Source organism: Leptopilina heterotoma, unplaced genomic scaffold, assembly GCF_015476425.1.
Source record: "Leptopilina heterotoma isolate Lh14 unplaced genomic scaffold, ASM1547642v1 Lhet_263, whole genome shotgun sequence".
NCBI classification, from domain to species: Eukaryota; Metazoa; Arthropoda; class Insecta; order Hymenoptera; family Figitidae; genus Leptopilina; species Leptopilina heterotoma.
This window is the reverse complement of record NW_025110973.1, coordinates 530,121-554,071: the sequence shown is the minus strand read 5'-3', so window position 1 is coordinate 554,071 and position 23,951 is coordinate 530,121. Positions and strand designations below refer to the sequence as shown.

The 23,951-nt window shown below is 19.9% G+C and overlaps 1 protein-coding gene across 1 annotated transcript; it reads left to right on the top strand.

Moving 5' to 3' along the window:
- The first annotated feature begins 6,505 nt into the window (after nt 1–6,505).
- Nucleotides 6,506–12,261, top strand: LOC122503495 (zinc metalloproteinase/disintegrin-like). The gene is made up of 12 exons (XM_043614063.1): nt 6,506–6,869; nt 7,233–7,347; nt 7,478–7,538; nt 8,116–8,261; nt 8,566–8,613; nt 8,770–8,821; nt 9,509–9,605; nt 10,002–10,131; nt 10,294–10,468; nt 10,582–10,702; nt 10,827–10,991; nt 11,837–12,261. Exons 2-12 carry the CDS (start codon nt 7,291–7,293, stop codon nt 11,928–11,930), a joined length of 1,146 nt encoding a protein of 381 aa, XP_043469998.1. The 5' UTR covers nt 6,506–6,869; nt 7,233–7,290; the 3' UTR covers nt 11,931–12,261.
- Nucleotides 12,262–23,951: the final 11,690 nt, after the last annotated feature.

The following is a 23,951-nucleotide window of genomic DNA, read 5'->3' as shown; positions in this document are numbered from 1 at the left end:
CAGAAAATCATAATTTATCATTATTTTATAAGGAAAATGGTGATTTATAATTGATTAATTAATCAAATTATAAATGTGAATAGTTATTTTCAAAGGGTTTTTTACGAGCTACAAGCTAGAGTTGACGAAAAGCGATTTTCTTTTGATTTACTTTAAATTTGACCTTGAAATTCAAGGTCAAATTCTTAAATTCAATATTTCTCAAAATCGTTTCTTTAAAATTTTTTTCTAACCTAACCCAATGGAAAGCTTACCTTTTTTCCTATGAGCCATGTAAAAATCAAAGTGGAATCTTAAAAAGTTTTGCAGAAACTCATAATTTATCATTATTTTATAAGGAAAATGGTGATTTTTTATTAATTAATTAATCAAATTGCAAATGTGAATAGTGATTTTCAAAGTGTTTTTTACGAGCTACAAGCCAGAGATGACGAAAAACGATTTTCTTTTAATATGACCTTGAAATTCAAGGTCAAATTCTTAATTTCAATATATCTCAAAATCGATTTCTACTTTTTTTTCTAACCTATCCCAATGGAAAGCTTACCTTTTTTCCTATGAGCCATGTAAAAATCAAAGTGAGATCTTGAAAAGTTTTACAGAAAATCATAATTTATCATTATTTTATAAGGATAATGGTGAATTTCAATTGATTAATTATTCAAATTACAAATGTGAATAGTGATTTTAAAGGGTTTTTTACGAGCTACAAGCTTGTGATGACGAAAAACGATTTTCTTTTAATTTGACCTTGAAATTCAAGGTCAAATTCTCAAATTCAATATATCTCAAAATCGGTCTTCTATTTTTTTCTAACCTATCCCAATGGAAAGCATACCTTTTTTCCAATGAGCCATGTAAAAATGAGAGTGGGACCTTGAGAAGTTTTGCAGAAAATCATAATTTATCATTATTTTATAAGGAAAATGGTGATTTATAATTGATGAATTCATCAAATTGCAAATGTGAATAGTGATTTTCAAAGGATTTTTTACGAGCTACAAGCTGGATGTGACAAAAAATGATTTTCTTTTAATTTGACCTTGAAATTCAAGGTCAAATTCTTAAATTCAATATTTCTCAAAATCTATTCTTTAAATTTTTTTCTAACCTATCCCAATAGAAAGCTTACCTTTTTTCCTATGAGCCATGTAAAAATGAAAGTGGGACCTTGAGAAGTTTTGCAGAAAATCATAATTTATCATTATTTTATAAGGAAAATGGTGATTTATAATTGATTAATTAATCAAATTACAAATGTGAATAGTGATTTTTAAAGGCTTTTTTATGAGCTACAAGCTAGGGATGACAAAAAACGATTTTCTTTTGATTTTCTTTTAATTTGACCTTGAAATTCAAGGTCAAATTCTCAAATTCAATATATTATAAACCTATTCCAATGGAAAGCTTACCTTTTTTTCTATGAGCCATGATAAAATGAGAGTGGGACCTTGAAAAGTTTTGCAGAAAATCATAATTTATCTTTATTTTATTAGGAAAATTGTGATTTATAATTGATGAATTCATCAAATTGCAAATGTGAACAGTGATTTTTGAAGAATTTTTTACGAGCTACAAGCTGGTTGTGACAAAAAATGATTTTGTTTTAATTTGACCTTGAAATTCAAGGTCAATTTCTTAAATTCAATATTTCTCAAAATCTATTCTTTAAATTTTTTTCTAACCTATCCCAATAGAAAGCTTACCTTTTTTCCTATGAGACATGTAAAAATAAGAGTGGGACCTTGAGAAGTTTTGCAGAAAATAATTATAAATCATCATTTTCCCTATTAAGTAATAATAAATTATAATTTTCTGCAAAACTTTTCAAGGTCCCACTCTGATTTTTACATGACTCATAGGAAAAAAGGTAAGCTTTCCATTGGGATAGTTTAGAAAAAAAATAGAAAACCGATTTTGAGATATATTGAAATTAAGAATTTGACCTTGAATTTCAAGGTCAAATTAAATGAAAATCATTTTTTTGCATCACCAGCTTGTAGCTTGTAAAAAACCCTTCAAAAATCACTATTTATATTTGTAATTTGATTTATTTTACTTATTAATATATTAAAATTAAAAAAAGATATTTTGAAAAAGTCAAAATTTTGAATTCATCCAAAGAATTAAAAAAAAACATTTTTTTAAATAATTGATTTTTTCGACGAATTGAAATTAAATTTCTAAGAATAATTAAATTTTTTGAGTAATTCCTGTAAAATTGTATTTAAAATAATTGAAATCCTGCGATGAATTTTATTATTTATGAAAATAATTATAAATGTTTGCGTAAAATTTTATTAAAATTTTCAAAAATAATTGAATTCCTCAGAAAAGTTTTATTATTTATGAAAATAATTGAATTCTTGGCATGAATTTCATAAAAATCTAAAAGAATAATTAAATTATTTCAAAAAAATTTTAATTAAAATTGTATTTAATAAAATAATTGATTTCTTTTGAACAATTTTAATAAAATATTTTAAAATAATTCATTTCTTTCAAAGTATTATTTATGTAAATAATTGAATTCTTCCAAAGAATTTTATTAAAATCTAAAAGAATAATTGAATTATATCAACAAATTTGTATTAAATTTGTATTTAAAATAATTGCTTTCTTTCGAACAATTTTATTAAAATATTTGAAAATAATTGAATTTCTGTGGAAAATTCTAATATTTTTGTAAATAATTAAATTCAAGAATTTAAAAAAAAACATTTTTTTAAACAATATTAATTTTTTCGAGGAAATGAAATGAAATTTTTAAGAATAATTAAATTTTTTTTAGTAATTTCTGTAAAATTATATTTAAAATAATTGAAATCCTGCGATGAATTTTATTATTTATGAAAAGAATGAAATAGTTGCTAATAATATTTATAAAATTTTCATCTAATTAAATTCCTCACAAGAATTTTATTAATTTATAAAAATAATTGAATTATTACGAAAAATTTTAATAAAATGTTTAAAAAAAAATTAAATTTCTTCAATTATTTAATTTAAAATAGTATTAAAAATAATTGAAATTTTTCTATGAGTATTTATTAATTACGAAAATAATTAAATTTTTGCTTAGAATTTTATTAAACATTTTTTTTTTAAAATTGAATTTCCAGGAAAAATGTTATTATTAGTGAAGGTATTTAAATTATTGTGATAAAAATAATTGAATAATTGAATTATTTATAAATTAGGTAACTTAGTTCAACACAAAGAAATATCTATATAAATAAATTACGAAAAATTTTGTTCTCTTTTCCTACTTAGAATATTTTTTTAAAATATATTCATTTAACGATAGTCATAAACATTGTTCGTGTAATTGTACGTTTTATTATTTTTACATTTAGATAATGCATTTTATTATTATTATCATTATTACTTTTTAACATATAAAATATTTTATTACTGTTGAAAGTTGCAAGTCTCTTGAATATATTAAGGTCATTTTATAAATATTTTTTAGCAGTTATAAAAATTTCTTAATTTACTGTCAATAAGCATTACTTCTATTCAATAAATTAATTATGGAAATTATAATTTTGAACTCAAATAATATATATATATATAATAAAAAAGACATTAATAGTTGAGTTTAACGATAAGCTGCATTTATAAACCAATCATGATTTTTAGAGATAATCAATTCTTTTGTTTTATTTTAATCATTATTAATTTAATCTTTCGAAATTAAATATTACTATTAATAAAGTTGAAAAATTAATTATATTAATTTCTTTTCTTACTCGATATAATTAATTACTAATAATTAAATAATCACTAAAGTAATTAATATTTTTTGTTTGACGATAAATTTTTTTTTTTTAATTTAAAAAAATTTTTTTTTATGAAATATAAATATTTTACTTTTCAAGAAAATTTTAATATAATTAATTCATATGGTAATGTAAAAGTAAAATATTAATCAATAAAAATAGGACTTCTGGAATTTTTAAAAGCAATTTATTGAATTTTCAAAATAATAAATAATAAGATAAGATGAAATGTGTAATGTGTGTGTTTGTCATAAAATGAAAATGTTAAAAAAAAATATTCAACAAGTATTTTTATTTTTTTGTAAAAGTATAGTAAAATAAAATTTACTAGAAAATATTTATTGCGTGAAAAATGTCCGTTCTAGTAATTATTTTATAAACAATATTAATTAACAATTGTAATATTTTATTAATTTCTGTATTTATAAAAAAAATGAAATTAAAATAAAATTTAAAAATTAATAAAATAAAGAAAATAATATAAAATATAAGAAGTTTATTGAAATTGATTTTTTGTATAAACATAATTATTAATTTAATGTAAATTACAATTTTTGCAACAATTTCATTAATTTTTCATTTTTTAAAATTTATTTTTAGCATTTTTTTATAATAATAAAACAATAAAATTTAATAACTAACATAATAAACAAAGAAAATTACTTTCACCTTTTAAAAAAAGTTGTAAAAATTTTAAAAAATTACATCATAAAATAATAAATATGTTTTATTGTTTTAAAAATATTATACGTTAATTAATAAATGCATAATTTTATCATTTATTAGAATGAAGAGTTTTTTTTGTTAATCAGAGATTGATGAAAAATAAAATAATATATGTTTCTGATTGACACAAGATTAGAAAATTATAATAATATCTCATAAAAATTGTGAATATCAAAATGAGATAAATGGTCATTGACCAATAATAATTTGTCGTAATGACATCTAAACAAGCTTTCTATCTTTAATGAATTCTGTAGTTAAAGATCTGCTAATTACGGATAAAAAATAATTAAGATAAAAACAGTAAGAATAATAATGATAATAATAATTATGATTACTATTATCATCATTATTATTTTTTTATTGTTATATTATTATTATATTTACTTATTTTTTCTTATTATTATTAATAAACAATATTTTATACTTTTCACTATTTAATAACAATTTTTAAATTTATTTAAAAAATCAATTGTTATTTGTAAAGGAAAACAAATTTCTTATTTGTTTATAACAAAATTATAAATAAAATTTATATCTTTCTAAAGAAATAAATATTTTATTAGATATTATTTATTTTATTATTGATTATTTTTTGAATTTGTTTAATGAATCAATTGCTATTTATATGATAAGCAATTTATAACTTTCTTATTTGTTTATAATAATTTTATAAACAAAATGCATGTTTGAATTAAAATAATTATTTTTATTTAATCTTATTTGTTAACTTTATTATTCTTTTTTTAAATTGTTTATGAAATCAAAATATATTTATAACTTTCTTATTTGTTTACAACAATTTTATAAACAAAATGCATGATGGAAAAAAAAATTATTTTATTCAATCTTGTTTCTCAACTTTATTATTCATTTTTTAATTTGTTTATGGAATCAAAATATATTTTCATAAAAAAACAAATTTTTTTTTTATTATTACAATTTTATAAACAAAATGCATTTCGATGAGAATAATTATTATATTAAATATTCTTTATGAACTTTATTATTAATCACTTTTTGAATTTATTGTTATTTGTATAAAAAAAACACTCTTTAAATTCCTTATTTGTTTATTACAATTTTATAAACAAAATGCAAATTTAAAGAATAAATATTTTATTAACTTTATTAATTTTTATAAATTTTAAAATTTATTTGAGGAATCAATTGTTATTTGCATAAAAAATTTTTTTTAACTTTTTATTTGTTTATAACAATTATATAAAAAAATGCATTTTTCAAAAAATAATTATTTTATTGTATTAACTTTATGAATACTAATTATTATTTCAAATTTGTTAATAGAATAAATGGTTCTTATTGTAATAAATAATTCTAAACTTTCTTTTGAATTTATAACAATTTTATAAACAAATGACTTACAAAATTAATTTTTACACTAAATATTATTCATTAAAAATATATAATATATTATTTATTAACTATTATTCTTCACTTTTTGATTTTAATCGTAGAATCAATTCTAATTTGTTTAATTAACAATTTTGTAACTTTCCTATTTGTTTATAACAATTTTTAACTTTCCTATTTGTTTATAACAATTTTTAACTTTCTTATTTGTTTATAACAATTTTATAAACAAAATGCATCCAGCTCAAAAGTAAACTAAAGTAATGAATAACTTTTTTTATTATAATATAAAATTAAATTAAAAAAATAAATAAAAAAAAAATTTTTTTTAATTTTTTTTTTAAAGTTACTAATTAAAAAAAAGTGATCTATAAAAACAAAAAAACATAGGCGTACACAAAATTCTAACTTGAGGTATAAACAAAAAGAATGAATGAAAGAATTTTGTCGATTATTATAGTTAATTAATAACTAATTAATTAATATTGTTAACAATAAGAGAAAAATTCCAATTTCACTTTGTATACAATATAATTATATATGTGAAATGGGGAATTTCCACATAGTCAATAATTAAGCACAATGTTCAATTGAACAAGAAGAATGGTTCATTATTATCAGATAATTGAATTCATTAGAGAAAAATATTTGCTTAAATACTGTTGAAACTTGGAAAAATTTTCAAGTCTAGTCGTAAGGATTATCCGTACGTAATTATTATTGATGCGTGTGCAGGTCATTAACAGAAAAAAAATAAGGTAGTCATTTAGGTACGACAAAAATTTTTGAAATGAAATTTGAAAAAAAAATTTCCAATACCATGGCATTTTAAATTTGGCTTACGTGATGCGCAGTTACTTTTTCTTCTACCGTCCTAAAATATAAGTTGCTGTGAATTTATCACAATATTTATATATTTAAATATATATATATAATATATATGTGGAGTGAATTTATATTAAAAGTGTTTTTTATCATCGAAAATTGGTAAGTTTTTTAATTCAATTTCTTTATTTTTGTAAAAAAAAATTAAATTCTAAATAATAAGAATAATAATTGTCAATTATTTGTTTTCTAATTAAAAAAAAAAAAAAAAATTTATGAAAATCAAAATAGTCACTTTGTTTGTTAAATAATAAAGAACGATTAGAAAACTAAAATAATAAACTAATTAATCTATTTTAATTAATTAATTTAAATTAATAATTTTATATTAATTATTTAAAAAAAATTTAATTCCGTTCTTTTTCTGTTACTACTATTTTTATACTTAATATTTATTTAAAATTGTTTAACAGTTATAATAATTAATAATTAATAATTATATAAAGTTAATAATTAATTTTTCAGACGACGGTGATTATTTTTTGTGAACGCTCAGTGATATTAATTTTATTTCAATCCAAATATGTATCTACTCGCTATATTTTTATTTATTCACACTTCTTCGGCTGATTATTATCAGGTAAAATTTTTACTTTATATTTGAAAAATTTTTTTTCATTATATTTTTTTATAAATTTATTTAAATACTAAATTCTTTATTTATTATCAAAAAGTGAAGTTTATATTTGTTATTTATCATAAATTTTTAGATAAACTATCCAGATTCACAAAGCAATAGTATGCCATACTATCAAGTGTCACAACAGACAGGTAAATTTTATTTTTTAAATTAAAATTTTTAAATTAATATTAATAATAATAATAATAAAGAAAAAATAATAATAGTATTTATAATTAAGATGATCATATAATAATTACAATTATAACAATTAATATAAAAGAATGATAATAAAAAATAATTATAAATAATAAATAAATAATAAATAAATAATAAATTGTAATAAACAGAGAAATTTCATTATTATTTGTTTATAAGTAATTTATTTAAAAAAAAAAAATTATTTATAAAGTTCATTATTAGTTCATAATACCTAATGATAAATAATTATTATTATCATAATTATTATAATTATTTAGGGGCATTTGCACCATTATGACGTCACTGTTGTAAAACACAATAATTATAATTTTATTATTAAATTTAATTTATAATTTAGTAGGAATTTATTTATTTTTTAATTATTATTATTAATACCTAATAATAATTTTAAAAAAATTTTTTTTAATTATTATTATTAATTATAATAATTATTGCTATTACACTAATAAAAAATAATACTAATAACAATTTTTTGTTTTTCATTTAAAAAAAATTTTTTTTTTGCAGGCACTGAATATGCAGTTAATCAGGATAATAATCATAATAATAAAGTTACAAGTGGAGGATTTCTAGCAAATTGGAATACGCCAGTTTACATTGCCCAGTCAAATTATATGTATCCAAACAATATACAGTATGTTTTACAGTCAGGGGCAAGTACTTTTTTTCTTTTTTAAATTCTAATATAATCTATTTTTTTTTATTGGTAAATTTTTTAAAAAATATTTTTTATTTATAAATTTTTTTAAAAATATTTTTCATTTATAAATTTTTTTTCAAAATATTTTTCATTTATAATTTAATGTAAAAATTTCCCACAACATCGATCATATGATTCATTTTGTAAGAAGTTTAAAAAAAAATTCTTATAAAAGAATTAAATAATAATTTTAAAGTTCATAATTTTTTTTGACACTTACCTATAAATATTAATACTAAATTAATTTTTGATTTTAGATTATGCAAAATATTCCTCCTGTTTATAACAGTGGTCAAGACTACAATGTAAGAAAATTTTTAACTAAAATTAAAAAATTAAATTTTTTATTTCAAAATAATAATAATAAGAATAATTTTTTTTTTTTTTTTTTTAATAATAATTTAAAATTAATAAGCACTTTACTTTTATTTTGACTTTTACACTCTACTTTTATTTTTTAGGATTGTTATAAAACAAATACTGCCGGAAAGAGGCGCAGAAGAGCTATAATTGGTAACTAATTTTAATCGTTAAATTTTACTTTACCGAATGTTTCATAAAAATTAATTTAATCAGGTACTTTAATTTCAATTACTTTATTGTAATTAATTTTATTAAAATAATTAAATATATAATTATATGTGGCGTTCTCCCTATAAAGACACCTAAGAAGAAAATTACTTTAAGGTTATGTTTATGTTCTTTTTACTTTAATTAAATGATTCCTTTTAATTATGTAAATTTAAAAAATATTTATATTCAATATTTAGTATTTAATAAAGACCTAACTATAAATAATTTGCAATAGAAATTAATTCTTTTTCTGTATTTTTACTCCAAAAATTATAAACATAACCTTAAACTTTGTGCTTCTCCTTTCTTGAAAGCGCGTCACATATATTTCTAATTATTTATATTAATTACCTTATTTATATGTATTTTTATTTAATTACTGATAATGAGATTTTAATTATTTATTTATTTATTTTGAATTAATTCTATTTAATTACTAATACATAATTAATGTAATTTTAATTATTTAAATTAATTTTATATAATTAATTATAATTAATTATATTTAATTAATTTTATATAATTAATTATATTTAATTATATATACATTATTCGATTACTTTATAATTACCTTAATAATGAAAAATTTAATGATTGTACTCTAATATGTAAACTCGTGATTTTTAGAAGGTCTACCATACTATCAATCGTGTGATTATTATGGATCAAGCGTAAATAATGTTTATCCAGAAATTCTTGTTATGGTCGACAGTTTGCTTTTTAGGTAAATATTCACTGAAACATTTAAATTTTATTTTTCCTTTAATTTTTAAGTCCTGACTGCTTTTTGATAAGCTCTTAAATTTATTTCTGTTTCTAAATTTTAATTATCATTTTTTGTTGAATTTTTACAGTAGATTACGAATCTTTGAGTAAAATTTTTCTCGAAAACCCCCATGTAACAAGTTTCAGGCAAATGCATTTAATTTTTAAAAAATCGCCCGCCATATTGGATCCGCCATGTTGGATTTTGAAGAACTAACATCACATTCGTAATCTACGGTCAAACTTCTATAAAATCTTGTATAAAATATTTTCTTTTTCGAATATCGTAATAAGTGCAATTCTCGTAATTTATTATTTTAATTCTTTATGTAAAAAATTAGAATTATTTTTTCAGCCACTTTGGAAATGATATTTATCGAACAGTAGAATATGTTGTGTCGTTTTGGAAGCAAGTGGACATAAGATTTGGAAATTTGAGGAGTCCTGGAATTCTAATAAACATTGCTGGAATTGTTATAGTTCAGGTACAGTTATTTTTTGTCAGTACCTTTATTTATAGTATTCTTATTTTTTTTATTCTTTTTTATTTTCTTTTCGGATTTTAATTTTTGTTCTTGTTGTTAAATTTCAATTTTTAACATCAATTTTTTTTTGTTAAATTTTAATTACAATTTTTCAAATGACAGGATCAACTGCCGTTCTCTAACTATCAAGCAAGTTATTCTTACAATTTCGTATTAGATGAATTCAGTAGATTTTTATACAATCAAAACAGCTTTAAATTCCACACTGATTATGATATTGCCGTTCTTATGACGGGAAGTAATTTAATGCACATCGGTTACGGCAGCGATGTTGGTGGTAAATTTACATTACATTTAATTCTTTACATCTAAATACAAACAAAAATAAATTTTAAGCATAAAAGAAAATGTTCGTCGATAGTAAAAATTATTTTTAATATTCCTTTCTAGGTGTAGCATTTACAGGCGGAGCTTGTAAACAAGTGTCAAATATGATTTACAGCGCAGCGATTATAAAAGATGATGGCTCTTATGGTGGTGTTGTTTCTGCAACTCATGAAGTAGCTCACATGTAAGTGGAAATTATTTAATTATTTAATTATTAATAATAAGACTGTGTAGACAATTTATTATTATTATTTTCTAGTTCTGTACAATCTAAAATTTGTTGATAAAAAAAAACATTTTAAATACAGACTTGGTGCTTACCACGATGGTGATCCCGGTGATCCAAGTCAAGATCTTCCAGGAGCATCGGGATGTCCCTCAGAATATGGTTATATAATGAGTCCAATTTCTATGAACAGAAATCAATTTAAATTCTCACCATGCAGTCAGCAATCCATCACTTACAATTTAAAGTAATTATTACTATTATTTAATTTTAATTTCCCTTTTTTTATATTTCATAACATAACATAACATAACATAACATAACATAACATAACATAACATAACATAACATAACATAACATAACATAACATAACATAACATAACATAACATAACATAACATAACATAACATAACATAACATAACATAACATAACATAACTAACATAACATAACATAACATAACATAACATAACATAACATAACAGAACATACATAACATAACATAACATACATAACATAACATAACATAACATAACATAACATAACATAACATAACATAACATAACATAACATAACATAACATAACATAACATAACATAACATAACATAACATAACATAACATAACATAACATAACATAACATAACATAACATAACATAACATAACATAACATAACATAACATAACATAACATAACATAACATAACATAACATAACATAACATAACATAACATAACATAACATAACATAACATAACATAACATAACATAACATAACATAACATAACATAACATAACATAACATAACATAACATAACATAACATAACATAACATAACATAACATAACATAACATAACATAACATAACATAACATAACATAACATAACATAACATAACATAACATAACATAACATAACATAACATAACATAACATAACATAACATAACATAACATAACATAACATAAGAAATACCCATAATGCCCAAGCCAGTTCAAAGGACATTCCAAAAAGACATTTTTTGGAACGTTCCAAAAACGTTCTAAAGTAAATAAAGTGAAATAAAGTTGAACAATTTTAAAAATTCTTTTTCAGTCGAGAAGCTACTAATTGCCTACGTAATTACCCAACTGTCAAGAATGGAGTTTCAAGTGGTGGAACTTTCCAAACATTATTAACTGGCAAGTGAATATCATTATGAAATTGAATGAAAAAAATCAAGGGTAGGTGAATATTTCATAGGAGTGTAAATTTTAGACAGAAACTATTTTTATTTTAATTTATTACACATACTGAACGTGTTATTTAATCATTAATTTAAGTAGAATATGTATTTATTTAACTTTTGTAAATATGCAATTCGTTTTTATCTATTGTCATCAGTAGAGATAATATTGTAAAGATGTTAATGAAATTTGTTCTTTTCTATCTATTTAAATAGTTATAATAAAGCCATAATAGATCAAGAGTAATCAATGTGCATAAAGCGTCAATAAATTTATTTTATTACATTAAAAAAACGACGTTTTTTTATACAATCCTACCTACATAGTAGGTTCTATACATCTAGTAGAAGGAAAAAATGGGTAACATACAAACATATTTTGCGGTGAACCGTCACGTTATCTTAATTGTTTTAAATTCATTGTTATAATTAACAAAAAAAATTAAAATACGTAATAATTTACGAATTTGAAGAACTGATTCCATTATAGGAGGATCAATGAAACATTATATTATGAATTAATTCTTGAGCTCAATTTTAGTGCATTCCAGAATTATTACTCTAGTCTGAAAGGTTTTTCGTAAAGATGCTTTCCAACTGTTTCCAATGCAGTCCATTAGATCGTTTAAGGAGAATTTGAGTAGAAGTGGTTCGCCTTGTGAGTCATAAAAGACGATACTAAAAACTCAAATGACTGTCTGTTCTTTACCAATTGGCGAATTATTTCGATCTTAGTAGGTAATGATATCTGTAGTTTTATGCCTACAAAATGATCGCCGCGATTGGAGTCGAGATTTTTAAAATTAGTTACAAATATATAAACAGGTTTTTAATATTAAACGACTAATCATTTTTTAATATCATATTTTTTACTCCCCTAAGAAAAATTTCATCAAGGGAATGTCGATACGATTTCGAAAAGCTTTAATGGAAAGTCATAACTAGTCTTGATTTAATAAATTTTAATTTTTCAGTAATTCAGTTTTCACTTGCGCACTGACATGAAAAAATCATCAAAAAATTAACTCGACTGCAAAACAGTTTAAGAAACTGTAAAACTAGAGACAAAAAGTGTATCTATATAAACCTTAACCGCAATTCTTAAACTGTGAGGCTCTAAAATACAAAATAATGCTTTGCCCATTTGTTTCAATGAGTTCGCTATTACGTGCTCAACATCTTTGAATAGTCTTCCTGCTTATTTTATGACGACTTTTATTTCCTTTGCATTGTTCCATTTTTACTAGTCGTATTTTCACAAATAAATTTCTCGCTTGATATAGTAAATAAATGCGCGAATCTATATAGTGGCTCTCTATTTTATTTCAATTTAAATAAATTAACTGCGATGGAAAAGAAGACCTATGGAATTGGGAAGAGATTCAAACTCTGTATTAATATATATATAAATTTTTGTTGTATCCTATATTCTCTTGGCTTAAAAATCATTGCGAATTAAATTAATAGTATGTAATCAGAATATAATATTTCAAGGAAGTCAGCAGGCGAAGAGCTTCTTGGTAAATATTTGGATGTGAATCCTGAATATTCAAGAGCACCACAGGAAGATGAAAATTATTCTTTGTTTTGGTCCTGTCAAAACACTGTGGTCTGTTAGATTTCGTGTATTTTTGTACAAAAGTCGTTTGGCGCATTTATATGTGTGCCTCTACATTTGAACACATGTACTCAAAGCACATTCACATATAAACTTCCATCTTTATAGAGAAGACACATGTACATATAAATGTGCACATGTACATATAAATGTGCACATGTACATATAAATGTACACATGTATTATACATGTGCATATTAACATACACTTATACACTAAACACATATACATATAAACGTACACATGTACATATTAACTTGCACATATACACTAAACACATTCACATATAAAAGTACTTATTTAAACTTACACATGTACACAAAACGCGTTCACATATAAATTTACACATATACATATTAACTTACACATATACGCAGAACATATTTCACATATAAACTTACACATATATACACATGCACACAAAACACATTATCATATATAAACTAAATCATATAAACAAAACACATATGTACAAAAAACACATTCACATATAAACGTACATATATATATATATATATATATATATATATATATATATATATATAAACTGACACATGTACACAAAACGCATTCACATCAATTCACATATAAATTTACACATATAAATATCAACTTATACACATATACACAAAACACATTCACATATAAATTTACACATGTGCATATTAACTTACACATATACACTAAACACATTATTCACATATTAACGTACACATATAAACTTACACATGTAAGTTATAACATGTGTACATTACAAAACGCATTCACATATAAATTTACACACATACATATTAACTTCCACATATACACAAAACGCATTAACATATAAATTTATACATATACACAAAATACATTCACATATGAACAAAACACATATATTGTATATATAAACACACTTATAATATAAAATAGTTATTTTAACACTTGATCCTCTTTAATTATTATAAAATTTATTCAAAATTACTTTCATCACACTTCAGTTCAATTATTGTTTTACAGAATTTTTTTTGAAAATTCTTCTTTAAATTAATTATTTTTAATAATTTTTTGAAAAATTTCTTTGATAATTTTCAAAATTCTTTTTTTTACAATTCAATTTTACGAAATTTTATCGATTATTCAGAAATTCTTCAATTGTATATTAGAAAATAAAAACTTGAAATAATTTTAAAAAAAAATTCCATTTAAATTTTTCAAAAAAATTAATTCCACAGAATTGTTAGTTAAGAGTATGAAAAATTTAAACATTCAAAGATTTTGATTTGAAACCTCTTTAAAATTCAATTATTTCTAAAAATTCAATCTAAATTCTCTCTAAATTTTATAATTAGTAAAAATGTTTACTAATTGGAATTAGTGACTGAATTTTTGCTTTTGAATTAGTAAATTTTACTATTAAATTAATAGAAATAATTATTTAGGTATCAGTGAAATCTGTTAATTCAAAAGCAAAAAGTCAGTCAATATAATTCAAATTAGAAAACATTTTTACTAACTCAAATTTAGAGAGTTTAATATTTAATTATTATCTAAAATTTTAACTGAAATTCATACAATAAATCAATTTTTATTAGAAAATTCTACGAGAATATTCAATTATTTAAATAAAAAAATAAATAATTTACTGAAAAATTGAATTGTTTTTTAAAATTGAACTCTCATTTAAAGAATTTCATCAACAAATTTTTAAATTTTAGGTAATTAAAATTTTTTTGACGAATTTCAATAAAATTTTTAAGAATATTTTCATTTTTCGAGAAATTAGATTAAAATTTTATTAAAAATAATTGAAATCTCTGTAAAAAAAAATGTAAAAGAATTGAGATAAGTTTTTAAAAATAATTGAAATTTTGTCAAGAATTTTATTAAAAATTTTTTGAAAATAATTTAATTTTGGAGAAAAATTTTATTATTTATAATGATAATTGAAATTTTTACGATCATTTTTTTTAAACTTTTGAACATAATTGAATTTCTGCGAAGAATTTGATTAACTTTTGAAAAATAATTGAATTTTTCAGACGAATTTTTAAATACCTATAATTGAATTCTTTTCGAGAAATTCCTTTATAAAATTTGAATTATAAATAATTAAAGTTTAACGATGAGTTTTATTATTTATGAAAATAATTGAATCTCTGTAGAAAATTTGATTGAATTGAGAAAAGTTTTTGAAAATAATTGAAATTTTGCCAAGAATTTTATTAAAAATTTTTGTTTAAAAATAATTGAATTTTGGAGAAAAATTTTATTATTTATAATGATAATTGAAATTTTAACGATAATTTTTTTAAACTTTTGAAAAAATTCAATTTTTGCGATGAATTTTATTACTTTTTGAAAATAATTGAATTATTGAGACGAATTTTTTAATAATATTTCTTTTTAAATACCTAATTTTGAATTTTTTCGTGAAATTTTATCGAAATAGTAGATAGCATTGAAAATAATTGAATTTTGATAAATTATTATTGAAATTATTTTTCCTACGAAGAATTTGATTAAAATTATATTGAGAAAAATTGAATTGTTAAATTAAGAAATTCATTAAAATTTTTGGAAATAATTTAATTCTTTCAAGAAATTTAATTAAAAATGTATTGACAATACTTAAATATTCTAATAAATAAATTGTAGGAAGGCTTTTTAAAATAATTGAATTTCTTTGATGAATTTTAATAAAATTTTTAAGAATAAATACATTTTTCGAGACATTAAGTTAAAATTTGCATTAAAAATAATTGAAATTCTGCGATGAGTTTTAATATTTATGAAAATAATTGAAAAACTGTACTTAATGTTTTTTATTATTTATGAAAATAATTGAAAACCTGTAAACTTTCTTATTATTTATGAAAATAATTGAATCTCTGTAAAAAATTTGATTATATTTATGAAAATAATTGAATTATTGCAAAAAAATTTATAAAGAATTTGTAAATAATAAAATTCCTGTGAAATTTTCATTATTTAATTAGTTCATTCAAAATTGAAATTTTACAAAAATAACAATAATTTTTAAAAATTTTATAAATTAATTCGCAGTGTAAATAACGTTAAAACTAAACCTACTTATCTAGCTATTAACTGTAGTAAAATTGAAATTTATTTTTATTTATTTTTTTTTAATTTTTTTTTCAAATTTATTTTACAATTCTTAACTTTTAACAAATAAAAATAATAAAGTGTTAAAAAGTTCAATAAACTGTAGACATATCAAGAGACTTGAAATTCATTTGAAAAATTATTCATAATTGAGAATTTCATGATATATAATTTCAGTTTAAAGATGATATGTTCGCTGTGGCACGCAACTTTGCAGATGCATTTTTTTACCCCTTTAAACGCAATTAAGAATCAAGTAAAAATCGTTGCGAAACGATATACGGAGATAAAGGCGTGGAATAAACATTTTAGTGAACCACGAATTCCAATCAGATCCATTATACCTGTGTGCACTGGTCTTTATTTCTACTTACGCATAAAAGAGACCTCTCTTTCATCGCGTGGCAAATAATCAAATTAAAGAATCGAGCCAACGAGTTCTTAATTAAATTCTGCTTTTCACTCGACTCGCCAAACACTTAACACGCACTCATTTCATATATATTTATAAATACACATGGAAACAAGTGATGATCAATTTTACTCTGATAATATTTGCTCCTGTACAATTAAGTTGTACTGAACGAAACTCAAAAAAAAAAAAAAAAAAAAAAAAAAAAAAAAAAAAAAAAAAAAAAAAAAGACAACGATTGCACGAAACATTGTAAGAGGAATTTAAAAAAATATATACATATACAATAACTCTTTTTTCTAAACTTTCAACATTTTTTTATTTTATAATTTTCTTTGTAAACTTTCTGCAAATTATTCTGCAAACTTTTTTGCACATTTTTAAAAATAATAATAATAATAATAATAATAATAATAATTTTTAAAATAATTAACTATATTAACCTCCGTATTTTTTCATTCATTCTGTCCGCAGTTTAAAGTTAATCTTAAGTTAATCTTAAAAAATTATTTTCCTATTTAATTATTATCTAAAATTTAAATTAAAATTCATTTTCAAATCAATTTTTATTAGAAAATTCTACGAGAATTCAATTATTTAAATACAAAAGTGAATCTATTATTAAATAATTGAATGTTTTTAAAATTTATTTCTTATAAAGAATTTTATTAACAATTTTTTAAATAATTAAATTCTTTTGAAGAATTTTAATAAAATTTTTTTTTTAATAGTTACATTGTTAGAGGAATTACAAGTAGTAAAATTTCTCAAAAGAATTAATTATTTTAATAAATAATAAATCGATTATTCGGAAATTCATTTTTAAACCAATTTTTATTAGAAAATTCTACGAAAATTCAAGTATTTGAATTCAAAAATAAACCATTTATTAAATAATTGAAAATGTTTGTTAAAATTAAATTCTCATAAAGAATTTTATCAACAAATTTTCAAACAATTGAATTCTTTTGACGAATTTTTAATAAAACTTTTATAATTAATTACATACATATTTTAGAGGAATATGATTGAAATTGTATTAAAAATTTAAAAATAATTGAAATTCTATGATGAGTTTAATTAATTCATGAAAATAATTGAAATTCTATGATGAGTTTTATTAATTCATGAAAATAATTGAAATTCTATGATGAGTTTTATTAATTTATGAAAATAATTGAATCTCTGTAAAGAAATTTACAATTTATGAAAATAATTGAATTATTGCGAAAAAATTTATAAAAAATTTGTAAATAATATTGATAATCCTGGTAAATTTTTATTAGTTATGAAAATAATTCTAAATTTTTGCGTAGAATTTTATTAAAATTTTTTTAAATAATTGAATTTCAACGAAAAATTTTTGCAGTTTGTAAAGATAATGGAAATTATGATGAGAATTTTTTTTAATTTTTGCAAATAATTGAATTTCTGCCAAAAGAATTTTATTCCCGTGAAAATAATTGAATCCATGTGAAAAATTCTATTTACGAAAATAATTGAATTATTGAGAAGAAAATTATAAAAATATTGTAATCATTTGAATTTCTGTGAAATTTTTATTATTTATGAAAATAATTAAATGTTTGCGTAAAATCTTGTTAAAATTATTTTTAACTAATTGAATTCTTTTCTATTTTATTAAAATAGTACCTAGATATTGAAAATCATTGAAATGAGAAAAATTTTCAAAAATAATTGAAATTTTGACAAGAATTTTATTAAAATTTTTGAAAAAAATTAAATTTTGAAGAATAATTTTTTTATTTAAAGATAATAATTGGGATTTTGTCTAGATTTTTTTGTAAATTTTTAACATAATTGATTATTGTGATAAGAATTTTGTTACTTTTAAAAATAATTGAATTTCTGCAATCATTCGTTACTTCTTCAAAATTCAATTTTTTTTAGTGTTTTTAACTATAAAATTCTTCTATAAATCCATTATTTTTAATAATTAATTAAATATATATTGACAAATTTAACTTATTTCACAGAAGATTTTTAATTATTAATCTTTAAACAATTGAATTGTCTTGACAAATTTAAAAAAAAATTTTAAGAATAATTTCATTTTTCAAGATATTTGATGAAAATTTTATTAAAAATTATTGAAATTTTGCCAAAAATTTTATTAAAATTTTTTAAAATAATTGAATTTCGGAGAAAAATTTTATTATTTATAAAGATAATTGAAATTTTGATGAAATTTTTTGTAAATTTTTCAACATAATTGAATTTCTGCGAAGAATTATTTTATTTTTTGAAAATAATTGAATTCTTTTGTAAAATTTCATTGACATAGTAGACATTGAAAATAATTGAATTTTGACAAATTTTTGAAATTAATTAAATTTCCATGAAGAATTTTATTGAAATTATTTTGAAAAAAATTAAATTGTTACAAAGAATTTCATTAAAATTTTTTAAAATAAATATAATTTTTTGTAAAAACTTCATTAAAACTGTATTGAAAATAATAATTAAATTCTAATAAATAAATTGTATCAAAGATTTTTAAAATAATTCATTTCTTTGTTAAATTTTAATAAAATTTTTAAGAATAATTACATTTTTCGAGGAATTTCATTAAAATTGTATTAAAAAAAATTAAAAGTCTGCGATGAGTTTTATTATTTATGAAAATAATGAAATGTTTGCTTAGAATTTTATTAACATTTTTTTTAACTAGATAATTGAATTTTTTGGGTTTTTTTTTTTATTAATGTAGTAGTTATTAAAAATCATTAAATTGAGGAAAATTTTTGAAAATAATTAAAATTTTGCCAAGAATTTTATTAAAATTTTAGGAAATAATTGAAATTTTTGAGAAGAATTTTACTACTTTTGAAAATAATTGAATTTCGAAGAATAATTTATTTATTTCAAGATATAATAATTGGGATTTTGTCGAGATTTTTTTGTAAATTTTGAACATAATTGATTATTGTGATAAGAATTTTTTTATTTTTGAAAATAATTGAATTTCTGCAATCATTCGTTACTTCTTCAAAATTCCATTTTTACATTCTCATTTTTTAGTGTTTTTAACTAAAATTCTTTTAAAAATTTATTATTTTTAATAATTAATTAATTATATATTGACAAATTTGAACTAATTTCAAAAGAATTTTGAATTATTAAAATTTTTCAAAAATCTAAGTTCATTAAATTTTCTCATTAAATTCATTCAACATTGAAATTTTATAAAATTTTGAATTGAGACCGTTGCGTTTGAATAGTTCATTTATTTATGAAAATTGTAAACGCAACTCTTTGAAAATTAAATTAATTTTGAAATATTTATGTAACTATTTATTTATTATTCATTAAATAATTTTTTTTATGATAGTTGTTCATTGATTTAAGTATTATTTAAAAGGAAATTTTTGTTACAAATTGAAAAAATTGATGGTTTTATTTTGAAATTCGTGGTAATTTTATAGTTTGAGTCAAATAAAAAAAGAAACATTTAAAATAAACAAAGTTAAACTTTTCACTGTGAAAGAATAGTTTAAAAATATAGATTCAAAATTTTAAATATAAGACCATTGTTATATTTATTATTAAAAGGTGAAACATTCTCGAATATATGGAGGTACCCTGTTATAAAAGAAACGTTTATTATGTATTCAGCTCGAGAAGGGGGTTTTATTCATATTTACACGAAAGCTGCTTTAATTAAAAGCATGTAACGTTTTCGTTATTTAAATATAGCTCAACTGTTAGACCAATATTGACGTAAATTGAAAAGCAAGTTTCTCAACGGCTTTGTGATATTTTTACTGCGTGCTTTATGAAAACTATTATAACAGTCAACTGATGAATTCACATTCATTATTTTATCTTAATAAGAAATTTATAACTTTAGAAAATGAATTTTTAAATAATTAAATTAATTAATAATTATTTTTGCAATTTATTTAATATAGAGAACTCTTAATATAAAAGTATGAATTTTAAAATTGAAATATTTAGAATTTTAAGTTTAACACAAGTATCAGCAAGTATCAAGAAACCTCTTTGGAAAATGTTTTTCGATAAATAAAAACAGGAGGAGCGAATGAAAATTCCCTAAAGTGTATTTAATTCGGTTATTATACAAGATTAATAGAACGTTTAGAGTCATTCAATGTATCCCATGGGTCTATTTCGATTTAAATTACTCGAATCGATAGTAATATTTTGTCTGCAATGTAAATTCTCTATATATAGTCAACTTTGTAAATTGAAGAACAAAATTATTTGAAAATAGTTTTTATATTTTTTTTATTTTATATTATTTTTCATTCTACTAAAATAGATATTATATAAGTTGAGTGTAATTATCATATTCGTCAATTTTGTTATTCTCAAAAATGAAATTTAATTATTTCCCAGTTTCTATTTAACAAGATTATAAATATCAAGGGACTTGAAAATCAAAAACACATCTCATTGCTTTTTGAACTTTAATATTAACACTAACTTTGAAACTCACATAATGCGGGTTGGCTATATACACCGAACCCGCAAACTTGTCGCGAATTTCAAGTTCCATAAGGACCGTTAAAACTCGTGTGAACTTGTAGCGCAAAACCTCCGAGAAAATTAAAGCAGTGACTCATTTTGAAATTGTTGAACAAAGAAAAATAAAATAAGTTCATAATTCCCTGTTTGACATTATTTTAATAGCTTACTATACATATTGTATATTTCGTTTTTTATTCTCCATTTCAGCTTAGTAAAAAAATTAACTATATTAATTTGAATGTTCTTTCATTCTTTCATTCACTTTTTCTGTCCCTCACACTCTGAAGAATTGTCTTTTGTTTATACTTTTGTTTTTTGTTAACTTTAGATAGAAAATAGAAATCATCAGAAGTTTTTTTACTTCTTTTCATTAAAAGACTAAAATTTTGTTAAATATTATGTTTTGTCAAATTGAAATTATTTTTGTTCTTTACTTCTAAAAAAATTAGAAAATTATTAAACAACTGTGATTAGGAAATAGAAAATTTATTTATTTTCCATTATTTTCTTTTTGAATCACAATTTTTTTAAGAAAATTATTATTTTGTTTTAGAAAAAGAAGACAAATATTTGCACAATTTATATTTTAATCTTATTTATGGAACAGGATTTTCGACAGAAATGAAGACATTCAAAAAATCAAAATTCAAAACTTTTTTAAATTAAACAACTTATAAAAGTATTGTTTATAAAACATGAAGATATTAATTGCTCCGATTTTCATCATTTTAATTCAATTATTATTTTCTAGAATTTTAAATTATTTTTTATGAAAATAATAATTGAATTCCTTAAAAAATTTTATTATTTATGAAAATAATTGAATTCCTTGTGAAATTTTAATTATTTTATGAATATAATGAAATGTTTGCGCAGAATTTCAATAAAATTTTTTATAATTGAATTCTTTTGAAAAATTTTAGTAGATATTATAAAAATCATTGAATTGAGGAAAATTTTTGAAAATAATTGAAATTTTTGCCGAGAATTTTTTCAAAAATTTTTTAAAATAATTGAATTGATTCGAAGAATTTTATCAAACTTTTTTAAAATAATTGAATTTTTGCAACGAATTTTATTAAAATTTGCAAAAATAATTGAATTCTTATGAAGAACTTTTATTAATTTTTTTGTTAAATAATTGAATTATTGCGAAAAAATTTATAAAAAATTTGCAAATGATTGAATTCTTGCAAAGAATTTTATCAAAAAATTTGATAATAATTGAATTTCTTCGAAGAATTTTATTGTTTATGAAAATAATTGAATTTAGGAAGAATTTTATTAAAATTTTACATAATCCTAATTAAATTCTTTTGAAGAATTTCTTTGAGTTTCTTTAAAATAATGGACTTTCTTTAATCATTTTAATTACAAGTTTTCAAAGTAATTGAATTCTATATGAATAATTTCTTTCAAGTTTCTATAATAATCCTCTTTCTTAATAATTGAAATTAAGCATTTAATTTTTGAATTTTATTAAAAATTTTTGGAAAATAATTGAATTTTTTTTTGAAAAATTTCTTTAATTTATTGAATACAATCGAATTTTTTAATAATTGTATTGAAATAATTGAATACCTGAGAAGAATTTTATTATTTATGAAAAATACTTTAATTCTTGCGATGAATTTTAATAATATATTTCTTTGTAAATAATTGAATTCTTTTGTGAATTTTTATTAAAATAGTAGATATTAAAAATAATTGAATTTTGATATTATTGAAATTAATTTAATTCTACGAAGAATTTAATTCAAATTATTTCGAAAAAAAATTGAATTGTTAAAAAATATTTCATTAAAATCTTTGAAAATTAATTTTAATAAAAATTTTAAGAATAATTACATTTTTCGAGAAATTCCACTAACATTGTACCAAAAATAATTGAAATTCTGCGATGATTTTTATTATTTATGAAAATAATTGAATTCCTGGTTAAAAAAATGTTATTCTTCATGAAAATAATTGAATTATTGCGAAGAAATTTATAAAAAATTTGTAAATAATAGAATTCCTCTGAAATTTTTATTATTTAATTCATTCATTCAAAATTGTCATTTTCTAAAATTTCAAATTAAATTTTTTTTTAAATAATTAAATTCATTTTGGGAAATATTTTATTAAAATCGTAGATATTGAAAATCATTAAAATTAGAAAAATTTCTGAAAATAATTGAACTTTGGAGAAGAATTTTGTTATTTATAAAGATAATTGGGATTTTTACGAGAATGTTTTTCAAGATTTGAACATAGTTGAATTTAATAAGAAGAATTTTATTTTTTTTTTTTTAAGAATTTTTGCAATTATTTTTAAATTTTACAAAATTGAATTTTT